The sequence below is a fragment of the Rhincodon typus genome, chromosome 12 (assembly GCF_021869965.1).
Source record: "Rhincodon typus isolate 14 chromosome 12, sRhiTyp1.1, whole genome shotgun sequence".
Lineage (NCBI taxonomy): Eukaryota > Metazoa > Chordata > Chondrichthyes > Orectolobiformes > Rhincodontidae > Rhincodon > Rhincodon typus.
In genome coordinates this window covers 67,271,427-67,284,215 of record NC_063343.1, presented here as the reverse complement: position 1 = coordinate 67,284,215, position 12,789 = coordinate 67,271,427, and the positions used below count along the sequence as shown (strand labels likewise).

The following is a 12,789-nucleotide window of genomic DNA, read 5'->3' as shown; positions in this document are numbered from 1 at the left end:
TCTCTCTAAGAGAGTCACATATTTTTTTCTATTTTTAATGCCCTTATCCACCTGTCAAAATTATGTTTGATACTTTCAAACTCAATGTACATTTGACCAGCAACCCTCCTTACATTCCTGAAACGTTGTCTATCAGCTTCAGGCACTAGCTGATATGCGCTTAAAATGGCTTTCTTCACCTCCTCATAACCCTCAGATACCTCCTATGATAGTGATGCAAATATGTCACTAACTCCGCTTACTAACTTTGCTTGAATCAACAAAACTCACATGGTCACCAGCCACTTCATTCGTTTAGCTGCTTTCTGAAATGAAAACAAAAGGGCTTCTACATCCTTCTCATAACATTTACGCAATGCTTGGACATTTGTAAACACCAGGCCTTTGACAAGGATGTTTTTGCTCATCATCAATATCCACAGCACTATGCATACCTTCATCCTCTTAGGTCGACTTTACTGCTTAATTGCCAACTTCTGAAGTTCAAACTCTCTCTGTTTCTCCTTTCTTCTGTGAGGGCCTTCCTCTCCTTTTCTTTTTGTTCTGCCAAGGCCTTTCTTTCTTTTTTATTTTTTGCTCTGCCATGGTTATTCATTGTGAGCTAAGGCATCAGGCATTAGACATGTCACTTGGTCTAGGAGATCTCAGAGCCAGGAATGAATTTAATTATAGAATCATAGAATCCTTACAGTGTGGAAGCAGGCCATTTGACCCATTGTGTCCACAACATCCTTTCGAAGAGCATCCCACCCAAACACACCCACTGCACTCTTACCCCTGTAACCCTTCATTTCCCATGGTTAATCCACCGAGCCTGCCAACCCTTGAAATTACAAGGCAAATTAGCATGACCAATCCACCAAACTGCATATTTTTGGACTAGATGTTCTAAATGAATGCATGAAAATTTCAACAGCTGGTGTGCTGGGTCAGGGCGGATTTACCTAATTTTATACAACCGCAAACAGGCATTCATAATGTTTATGTGCATATATGGCAGAGATCCGTTGCCAGAGAGGGTCTCAGTGAAGTTTTACCATCCTTTTAGCTCAAGGAAGGGCGATAGAAATTCTTTGGTCTTTTGTAGAATTAGGAAGCATGGAGAATGGGATGAAAAGTCCATTCGTGAGAAAATATGAGCCATGTCCATGTTCAGCGTGGAAGAAGGCAGAAAGAACGTTATATTCTAAGGCTGCTACTGTGTTTTTTCCTGTTTTTGTGATGATGATTATCCAAGATGGAGGAATCAATTTGATTTAGTTCACTTGTGGTCTATTGCTAACATTTTGATCGTGTGAAATACTGAAATTCTCTGAAAGAGATGTCTTGAAAGGATTAGAGACTAAAGTACAGAGGATGCTGGAATCCAAGGTAGACAAACAGGAGGCTGAAAGAACACAGCAAGCCAGGCAGCATCTGGAGGAAAGGAGCAGTTCTGAAGAAGGGTAGTAGCCGAAACATTGACTTTTTTTTTCCTCCAGATGCTGTCTGGCTTTTTGTGTTCTTTCAGCCTCTTAAAAGGATTTCATGACTTCACAGAGGTGTTGACGCAGTATGGTTAGGTTGTTGCCTGGTTATTGAAGGAAATATGTCAATAGTGCTCGAGATTGCTAATTATTGCTTAAATAGTACCCACTGAACTTGTTCTGCAAATAAAGCATCAGAGAATGTAGATTACATTGTTTCAGGAAACGACTACGAGTATTGTCATTATCTCTTTGCATTTATTAAAAGGAATCAACGAATGTTTTGAATTATATAAAAGGTGAAAGGGATGAAATTTGTGCAGCTGTATGAAATCAAAAAAGTGAGAGGACAAGAGAGAAAAATATTAATGGAGATTACTTTCTTAAAGATCTGCAGTTCTCGGAAGGATGGAGAATACAAGTCTAAAAGTAAACGAACAGATACGTTGAGAAGTTACAAAAAACTCTAAGCATAATGGGGGCCCCCGTTCCTGAAGGTAACATAGATTTCAAATTATAGATGTAAATGCAAAACTTGTGAATACACAAGTAAAAAACTATTAAATATAAATTACTACAGATAATCAAAATATAGAATAGTCATTGAGCTCAAAGTTTTCACAGTGTTCACTCTCTTCAGACGCTGTCAGATCTGTTGATTTTCACCAGCGCTTTCAGATTAAAATTAGACAAAGGTGGGATAAGTAGGCCGAATGGAAACAATATTAACGAAACAACTATGGATAATTAAAGAGGAAAACATGGATGAATTGAACTAGTATTTTGCTATTCACGGAACTGAATGCAAACCTCTATAAACGTATGGAACGAGCTGCCAGAGGAAGTGATGGAAACGGGCAAGCTTACAACTTTTAAAAGGCATCGGTGGTCGGGGGTGTAGGGGGTGTGAGGGGGTTGGGTGGTGATACATGATTGGGAAGGGTTTCAGCCAAAAGGTGGCAAGTGGGACCAGGTAACTTTATCCTCTCTTTTCGACACAAATGAGTTGGACCACAGAGCCTGCTTTCATGCTGCATAACTCTCTGATTCTAACTACAAATGGAATAACAGGGAGGAACTGGAAAAAATATATCACATTCTCTAGTAAAGGAGTTCTGATAGCATTCGTGGAGCTGCGTGCTGACAAATGCGAACTACTGATGGCCTTTATCCTGGTATTATAAAACAAAAGGGTTGTGCAAATTCTGTGCACGCATCATCTGTTGCAATTCAAAGTATGGCATGTCCCTTGAGCAAAATTGACATTCCATGTCAACCAGAGACAACAAGGTGTAGAGCTGGATGAACACAACAGGCCAAGCAGCATCAGAGGAGCAGGAAAGCTGACGTTTCGGGCCTAGACCCTTCTTCAGAAAAGAATTCCATGTCAAACGACCGTTATCGCCCATTTTTATCCCAAAGTCACAGAATGAGAGGAAATAAAACTTTCTGACTCAAATAATGAACCGTGAATTCCCACTTGATTTTTGTAATAAAATCAAAGAAGCATCAGATTGTATGGCCTATTGGTACCATTGCTGGACTGTTAATCCAGAGAAACTCCTGTCACAATCCATAAAGGTTAGTTTGAAATAGTCCACTCATCATCCTGAACAGTTTTTTTTATTCATTCATGCGATGAGGGTGTCGTTGGCTAGGCAACATTTATTGCCCAGACGGCAGTTAAGACTCAACCACATTGTTGTGGGTTTGGAGTCATATGTAGGCCAGAGCAGGTAAGGATAGCAGTTTCTTTCCTGATGGGGTTTTCCCCCAACAATCAACAATGGCTTCATGGTCATCGTTTGATTCTCAATTCCAGATATTTATTGAATTCAGATTCCACTATCTGCCGTGGATTCGAACCCGGGTCACCAGAACAATATCTGGGCCTCTGGATTGACAGTTTATTGATAATACCACTAGGCCATCGCCTCCCCGTCTGGGATCATCCTGCCTGATAATCGATTCCCTTTAATAAACCAACTCAGAGTTTTTGGATAAATGTTGTCACAAACCTATTGTGCAGTAAACTGGATTTATGTTTACGTGTCAAAATGCCCCAGAGAGCTGTTAATGATCTGCCCTTGCATATTCTCAAAACAGACATCGATGGGTTATTTGGTACCAAGCATACCTGGGATATGGCAACAATATGAGAAGTTGAAGAAATTCAACTATAAACTTATTATGCGGCAGAGTAGTATAAAAGGGCCTAATTTGTTAAGACTGCTTGAGTATTACATTCTTCTGTTATTATTCACATTGGTAAAGATTTGTTAGATGAAAAAAAAGGAGAACTGAATTCAATGGGATGGTGACAATGTGAAAGACAAAGTCTTGTATATCTTGGGTTTTACACAACAAGATAAGAAACCAGAGTCAAAACAATTGCACTGATATATTATTTTAACTAAATGCGACGGCATAAATCAGTCATGCAAATAGCAAAATATGAATTTTTAAAAAGTGAAAAATTGAACAATGTCTAATGCTTCATAAATGAATTTTGCAAATTTTATGTAATCAATGTTTCAGGAATGCTCCAGTAGAACACCGAAGAGTCGGGATAAAGCTAATGGTAGACAACTGATGAAGATATAACTCCAAGGCTGTATGACAAATTATCTCGCAGCGAGGAAAATAGTGGCTGACATCAATCAAAATGAAATGTCATATTCAGTGGATATTTTCGTTTGAATTTTTTGAATAAGTGACTCTTAATAATTTTCAAAAATAAACTGAATAGTAGCATAAGCTAAGTAGGCGTTCTCTGAAATATATTGATAAACCGTGGCATAAAAATATCTGAAGTTAGACATTGTTCAATTTTTCACTTTTTTAAAATTCATATTTTGCTATTTGCATGACTGATTTATGCCGTCGCATTTAGTTAAAATAATATATCAGTGGCCAATTCACAAGGTCAAAACATTAGGCTGTTCGTCCTATTCATTCACGGATATGAGCATCACTGATAGCGACATTTTCTTTCATCAGTCCCGATTTGAATTTTACCTGGATGATTTACTAGGTGATTTCAGAGGGACGTTAACAGTAAATCACACTGATGTCTATCAGGAATCACATGTAGGCTAACTTTTACCCATTCCTTTGTCTTCCCAACTATTATTCTCTTTATCTGGTCTCCCTCACCACATAACATTTATCCTCACAACGACCCATATTCAGCATATATACCAACTTTTATCTAACTATGATCCATTCTGAATAAGAATCACTGGACGGCAAGCCTTAACTCTGCCTTCTCTCCACAGATGCTGTCAGACCAACTGAGATTTTCCAGCAATTTCTGTTTGTGTTTCTCATTTCCGGCGTGTACAGTTCTTTTTCTATTTTATTTCTGTTTAATGTACCTATGGAGTTGACATTACTCTGCAAAATAGCAGAATAGTATTAACAAAATAAGCCATTCAACCAACTGAGCTAATCTGCCATCAGAATGATCACGGTTTTATTTCTGCAGGATTTATCAATGGTCACATGAACACCGAGGTAGATCATAGCATTTCCTCTTCCTGTAGAACACTTTTAAGTGGCACTTGCATGCCACGAATATTATTTGTAACTTTAGAGGTCAGACTCAGTACTGACCAGTACATGGAGTGCTTCAGTACCTGTGGAATTATTAAAGATCACAAAAAAATCGTGAATATACATGCCCATTTCTGACAACGAGACCATGCAGCAGTGGAAAGTGATTGGTGCGAGGACACTGCCCTGACACACTCTTGCAGCTCAAATTTTAGCCCAAATATTATCATAAAACAATCATTGCAACTTTCCTTTGAGCGAGGTACGACCATCACTTCAGAATGACAAATCCCATCGAGCACAAACAGCGTCTATTCGGTCCGTTGTGCCTGCACTGGTTCTTCAAACGAGCATCATTACTTGGAATTAATCTCCTGCTTTCCACGACGACCCCCCTTATCATTGTATGTTATCTATGTCCAAATAACTATCCAATGCGTTCTTGAATGCGTCAAATGAAGCTGCCCTTGTCACAATTCCAGACTGCGCATTTCACTCAATCTACGTGAGAAGTGAAAATTACTTTAAATATTCGCCCTCTCCACTTTGTTCCCTTTACAAACAGGAAGAACTTTTACCTATCTACTCTATTCATCCCGTTCATGATTTTTCAAAGTTCTACCAAATCCCTGTAAGCTTTCATCTCAGAATGGTCCAAAATTCTTCAAACTGTCGTCATAACCAAAGCTCCTCATCCCTGATTTTCTTTTTCAATTCTGCACTCTCTACAATGCATTTGCATCGTTCCTATGATACAGTCATAACTGGACACAATCCTCCAGATCAGATTTGCAACAGGAGAGATTTCCCTGTTTCCATTCTCTTTAAGAATGCAGTGATTGCTCAAAAGAAAACACAATAAAACGATAACTTTACAGCAAGGGAACACTTTATCACGTCTCTCATGATTTTACCATTTTTTCACAAAGGCTGTAATTATACCAGTTCCTCTGTCTTTGTACAGCCGAACTGATCACTGGTGAGCAGATTGTTCCTGTTTAAGTGACACTTCAAAGCAATGCTGAGAATAAAATTCATGGGTTCATTTGTGATTGAAATTACTGAAGAGACATTGATTTGCTAAATTGATTTTTTTTTTCACGTTCTTGTGGAATTTACTGCCAATTGTCCACATTGTTGCAGAGATGGCAGGTAACTGTAACTATGATGGCAAACATGTCAATTGGCACGGTAAGTACGAGAACAAAAGATGTCACCTCATTTGAAGCAGGCGAAGATGGTTTAAATATTTAATTCACTTCTGGATGAAGATGATTACAAATACCTTGTCATTTCCACCTGTGTTCTAGGCTCCATGATCATCAAAGTTGGGTATATTTGTGAAACATGCTTCTCCCCTTAATTTCTTAATTGTCCATCATCATTAATAACTGGATGTGAGTGCATTGCAATGATTTGATGTGATTTGATTCGGGATTGCTTTGCTCTACCTATCTAAAGCTACTTTGAAATTTTGATAAGCATTCGGTTGTAGTGTCGCCAGAGAAAATGGACACCAATTGGCTGAATTTTGATTTCAGCTACTGCCACCACTGGATTATAATATTCTAGAATCAAACTTGGTTTGATAGATCATTAGTTTTTATTATTAATATCGTGGTTAGTCAATGAAACATTGTCAAACATATCTGAAGATATTCTTTAACGAGAGAAAATAAGTTTATTCCACACATGTAAAAGAGCGTAAGAACTATATATTGATTATATGCACATTGTATTAGTTGCAAACATTATAACAGAAACATCAAAAAAATTCAACCTGAGTTCCAACATCAACCACTAGAGATATTTAAATCCAGAGAACTACAAACTATCTCAACTGTTTTAGTTATGACATCCCTTCAGTGGACCGTGGACACCATTCGTTAATTTCTTTCTGAGAATGCTGACATGAAGAATTAATAAATCTGAGGGCCTAAACTTTCATAATTCTAATAATTGCCAATTTCTATCCAATCTAACCTTGTCTGGAAGCTTTACAAACTAACCAGTTCTGCTGAGATAGCTGGCTTTCTTCCCAACTACCCTGGAGTACGAGAGGATACCAAAACTTATTTCAGAAATGAGCTGTGCTGTTTTCTACACTGAGTTGAAAAGTCTTCTCTTGAACTCAATCCCTGACTCTTCTGAAGCGACCAGAAAACATAGCTTGTAGCTTTCATGTGTTAACATTGACTGCTATAAATTGAAATGTACAACTATCTTTTGATTAACTCCGTAGAGGTCCACAAGCACTTGCCGCCTGATCAAAATAGAATATAGCTCAGTGTCACAGAATGTTTGCAGGCAACATTTTTCAACCTTAAAGGGAATGACCAATATCAATCTGGGTCTTTTTTAAACTTATTCTGGTTCAATAATGATTATAATGCACGTTAAAAACGTTTTGCCATGGTTGTAATGCACAAAAATTCTTTCAAATCTGGAAGGGTCACAGCCCCTTGGAAATTAGCGCTGCAACAGAGTTGTTAAAAACAGTTTACTACACAAAAGTTAAGCGAGTGTTAAATTGGATAGAAAGAACAAAGATCAAAGAACAATACAGCACAGGAACAGGCCCTTCAGCCGCCAAACCTGCGCTGATACGTTTTACCCTTCCATACTGAAAATATCTTCATTTACAGAATCCGTATCCCTCTATTCTTCTTCGTATTCATCTGTTCATCCAGGTCCAGGGTAAAGGATGGATTTGTCAGTATGACGCAGAGAAAAAGAGCGTTTTCAGATTGTCTAGCTGTGTATAATACTTACAATCTATAGCAAATAAAAAATGGATTTTGGCCAATGAATGAGTATAGGTAAATTTGCCTAAGACCCTGGAAAAAGTAAGAATGTCTGTTGACAAGATAATGCACAAAGTCTGCAAAGGACCATAGAGAAATGAAGCGAATAAGCAAAAAAAAAGTAGCAGAATGGGCACGATGTGGGATAACATGGAAACGTCAACTTTACAGGAAGAATGGAGAATCAGTGGAAAATTTGAGTGAAGTTACCGAACTTAAGTGGACAGATAGGTCGAGGTGATCTGCTGAAAGTGTTACATAATATTGAATTAGCTGGCAAATGTAGCAAGTGGTTAACAAGGCAAAATAAATTATTGATTATTATGAAGGAACTAGTAATAAAAGCAAGGACATTTCACTTCAGTTAGACATGATCTTCAACATCTTTAAAGCAAAAGCTCGTGAAATAGACTCATGAAGAATTCTCTTGTGAGATAATGTCTGGGTTTGAATTTTTATATATTGTCCACATTCAGATTCAGTAAGGTTGGAAAATAGTTATGTTCAAAATGGAGGGAGACAGAAAACAGCCATCTGTATATCAGCTGACGAATATCTGTGGTAGGGAAGGTTCTTGCAGCTAGTATTCATGCATCATAATACACATCGAAAGACAACTTCAAAATCAAAGTAATCAGGAAATAAATCAAAATGGCATTGTGAAGGAGAAATCTTGGTAAAACAGGTTATTAGATGTCTCTGAGGAAGTAATATTTGCTGTGGATAGACAGGACTGATTGATTAACTGTTGTCGCATGCATGGAGATAGAGTGAAAAGTGTTGTTTTGCATGTTATTCAGGCAGATCGCACCTTACAAAGTGCATCACGGTAGTAGACCGGAATGCAGAATACAGTGTCACAGCCACAGAGAAGATGCAAGAGACAGATCGGAATTAACATGTGAGAATTCCTTACAAAAGTCTGCTAACAGCAGGGAAGCAGCTGTTCTTGAATCTATATTAGGAAAAACTCGATGTAATGTATTTTTTTTTCCCAAAAGGCATTTGATCAAGTAACACATCAAATATTATTGCAGAAAATGAAACCTCATGGTTCAGGAAGTAACACATTGGCATGGATAATGGATTGGCGAACTAACGAAGAAGAAAGTCTTTTGCTTATTTAATGCTTACGGAATGCAAGATAGAATAAGTGGTGTACCAAACAGATCAGTGCAGGTGCCTCAACTTTCTGCAATTTGCAAAACAACACAGACCAAGAAATGTAAGGTATCCTTGCTAAATTAGCTGGTAACATTAAACTCGGCAGGAAAATAAGCTGTGGAGAGGACATAAAGTTTAAAATAGGTAAATAGACAAAGAGTTGTCAAGTGGTGCTTAATGTGGCAATATGTGATATTTTATATTTCAAAAGGTAAAATGAAGGAAAGAGAAGTTTATCATCTGAATATCGAGATATTACAGCGGCCTGAGGAGTAGAAGTTTCTACGTGTGCTGTGCATTCTTCTCAAAATGTTAGATTGCATTTACAGCAAGCAATTACTTACAGCATTGTGAGTCTTTTTTTGAATATCTTCCTGAAAAGATCGTTCGAGAAGAATCTGTGATGATAAAAGTGAAAAGTTTCTCCTGAAGTCACTGATGAAATGTTATCGTGGATAGGAGGCAATAGAGATTTCAGACTGCAATCACGCCAACTCTGATGAAATTGAATGTCGAGGCAGGCATGAGGGGCTGAATAGGTTACCGCTGCTCCTTGTTCGAATATTCCATAAATTTAATTAGAACTTTATATTATCACCCATGTATCATCATCATCATCATCATAGAATCCCCACTGTGTGGAAACAGGCCCTTCGGACCAACAAGTCCACACTGATCCTCAGAGCATCCCACCCAGACCCATCCCGTATAACCCACCTAATCCACACATCCCTGATATATCAAGAATTTAAATAACTGAAAATATTTCTACACCTAGGATATTTTGCAAAAACAATGTAATTCTTTTCGTGACAAGCAGTTACCAAACTACAATACCCAAACTGAAAATAAAAAGTTCCATAGAAGGGCTGTGTTTGTTGCGATTAATTTGTTAACACAGGTTTCTGAACTTAAACTGAACAGATTAAATTTCTAAATAGCTCAGCCTTTATTCTAATATTAACAGAAATCACAAAACAGCATTTGAACACTGCATTTCCAACGTTCTCGTCCGAAACTGATAATACATAAGTGGAGCAAGAATTCCAGAGAAAGCATTCGAATAAAGTTTGATTTGAGGGGTGGGGGATGCATACAGATGTATAAACTGCAAATTAATTGCATTACACATGGACTTATTGCATTATTCCTCTGTTTCACGAATATTAATATCATCCAGAGGCAATGTCGGATGACACGGTTTTAAGAACAAAAAATCGCTCTTAGAGGATTCGGGAGAGAGACAAACGGTGTAATTATATGATTCACGAACAGGCAGAGTTTGAGCAGAATCTAAATAATTTAAATTTGCTTTTCCGACGACTCTACACTGAGAGGCATCGGCTGAATTCCTTTGTCTGTAACAACTGATTCTGGACGTGTAACAGCATGTATTCCTGTCTCGTTTGCATTTCACAGCGACCAGAAAAACTATTATGGAGAGAAATATGCAGGAAGTTGATCCTAAAATTATGATCAATAGAAAATTTAAATCTGAAAATAATTCAGGATTTTTAGGTTCACTTTTTTGTTCAAAGGTATTTTCGGTAATGTTACCTTGGACTGTCAACAGAATTGAGACTGTACTCGAGAGACTCGGCTGTCCATTGTCCTTGACCAAAACTAAGAGCGTCTGTCTGAGAGCATCTTGCTCCCCAAAATTTCGCGTTATTCTAATTTCCCCAGAGGTATATCCGACACTGAAAATACTGTGATCAGTAGCTTCTATGAGCTTATACGAAAGTCGTGCATTCTGTCCAGAATCTGCGTCAGTAGCAATTACTTTGGTCACCAAGGATCCGGGACGTGCAGATTTTGATGCAATCACAATCGAACTGTTGTCGTTTGAAGGTGACAAAATGACTGGGTCATTGTCGTTTTGGTCCAGAATAATAATATTGACGAGAGCAGTGCTGGTGAGTGATGGAGTTCCATCATCCCGAGCCTGAACTTTGATCTTAAATTTTTTCTGCATTTCATAGTCAAAAGAGCGTAGCGCGTAAATGCACCCACTTTCGGAGTTAACACTAAAGTGACCAGACGCAGAAATTTCAGGTATGAAACTGTCCGATAAGAAATACGATATCTCGCTATTCTTACCCAAATCCGGGTCTAAAGCGGTGACAGCAAATATTGATGCAGCTGGAGCATTGTTTTCCATCAAGAACACATTATATAACGGCTGTGTAAACTGCGGTGCATTATCATTTATATCAGAAACCGAAATGTGGATAAATTTGTTTGTGGAAAGAGGGGGTGACCCAGCATCCCGGGCCGAAATGGAGATGTTATAGAAAGGAGACATTTCTCGATTCAGTGAGTCACTCACTACGAAATTGTATTGCCTGTTCGAAGATTTTTGGAGTTTAAATGGGATATTTGGTGGCAGCTGACATTGCACGTGTCCATTTTCACCTGAATCACGATCCATTGCATTTATTATGGCGATCACAGTACCGCTTGCAGCATCTTCACGTACCTCAATGGGTAGCGAGTTTATTTTTAACTCCGGCGCATTATCATTAACGTCAAGTAATTCAACAAGAACCTCGGCGCGCCCAATTAATGCAGGTGTACCATTGTCCACAGCTTCTACATCAAGCTGGTAAACCTTCTCTTCTTCATAATCCAGTGACCCTTCAACTCTGATCTGCCCAGTTGCGGGGTTCAAATTGAACAATTCACTCACACTGTGAGAAACATGATTGCTGAAATAGTACTTTACTTCACCATTTGATCCTTGGTCTAAATCAACAGCATTTAGTGTCATGATCAAGGTACCTTTAGGTAAATTTTCCAATGCGTTGATTCTATATATCTGATGATCAAATACTGGGGCATTATCATTTCCGTCCAGTACAGTGATGATTATTTCTGCAGTACCAGATCTACGAGGAGTCCCGCCGTCTATGGCCGTCAGTATCAGATGAAAACTAGAGTGTTGCTCACGGTCTAAGAGGTTTTCTAACACCAGCTCTGCAATTTTACTGCCATCGCTTCTGATCCGAATCTTCAGGCCAAAGTGCTTATTTTTGCTGATTTCATAATTACTCACCGCATTTGTACCTACATCTGCATCATGCGCTTTCTCCAGTGGGAAAAGAGCTCCTGCTGTAGTTAACTCAGATATTTGTAAAGCGTATTTCATTTTGGGAAATCTGGGCGAGTTATCATTTACATCCAATATCTCCACGTCGACACGATGCATTTCCAATGGATTTTCTACCGCTATATCCTGAGAAACAGAACAAGTCTCACTTCGTCCACAGAGAATTTCCCTGTCGATTCTCTGGTTCACAACCAAAATACCATCCCCCACGTTCACCTTCAGTAACTGCATTCCGTCATCAGAGATGAGCCGAAATTTGCGAAGTGACATCTCGCCAATACTTAGCCCTAAATCATCTGCGATATTCCCAACAAAAGCACCGCGCTCCATTTCTTCGGGGATCACGTAATGTATTTGGGCGAAAATTAGATCTGAAACGCAAGTCAGGAATACGAAATAGAACAGCCGGTTGAGTCTTATCGCCATTGTTCCAGATTTATCCAATTGTATATCTGCCAAAATGCTGACCAACCTCGTTGTTTTACATCGCTCTCTGTGAAATGAAATAAATTATCTGATGAAGAAAAATGGCAGCATTGAAACGATAAACGTGAAATCTCGAACTAAACAATCTTTCGGTGCAAAATGGTTTAGGTGCGGGCGACTTTGTCCTGCTCTTTGCTTCTGCGCTGAGTTTCCTGTGATAGGAGTCGGGGTTGGGGGTGGTGGGAGGTGGATCTCTTGCAACGTT

At 38.6% G+C, this 12,789-nt stretch overlaps 1 protein-coding gene across 1 annotated transcript; it reads right to left on the bottom strand.

The window, feature by feature from the left end:
* Positions 1-9,942: 9,942 nt before the first annotated feature.
* Positions 9,943-12,524, bottom strand: LOC125484515 (protocadherin-10-like). Its single transcript, XM_048603500.1, has one exon. The coding sequence runs from the start codon at positions 12,522-12,524 to the stop codon at positions 10,134-10,136; it is 2,391 nt and encodes a 796-aa protein (XP_048459457.1). The 3' UTR covers positions 9,943-10,133.
* Positions 12,525-12,789: the final 265 nt, after the last annotated feature.

Bases quoted from the DNA above. Each gene is read 5' to 3' on its own strand.
- LOC125484515 (XM_048603500.1), bottom strand. From the start codon at position 12,524: ATGGCGATAAGACTCAACCGGCTGTTCTATTTCGTATTCCTGACTTGC.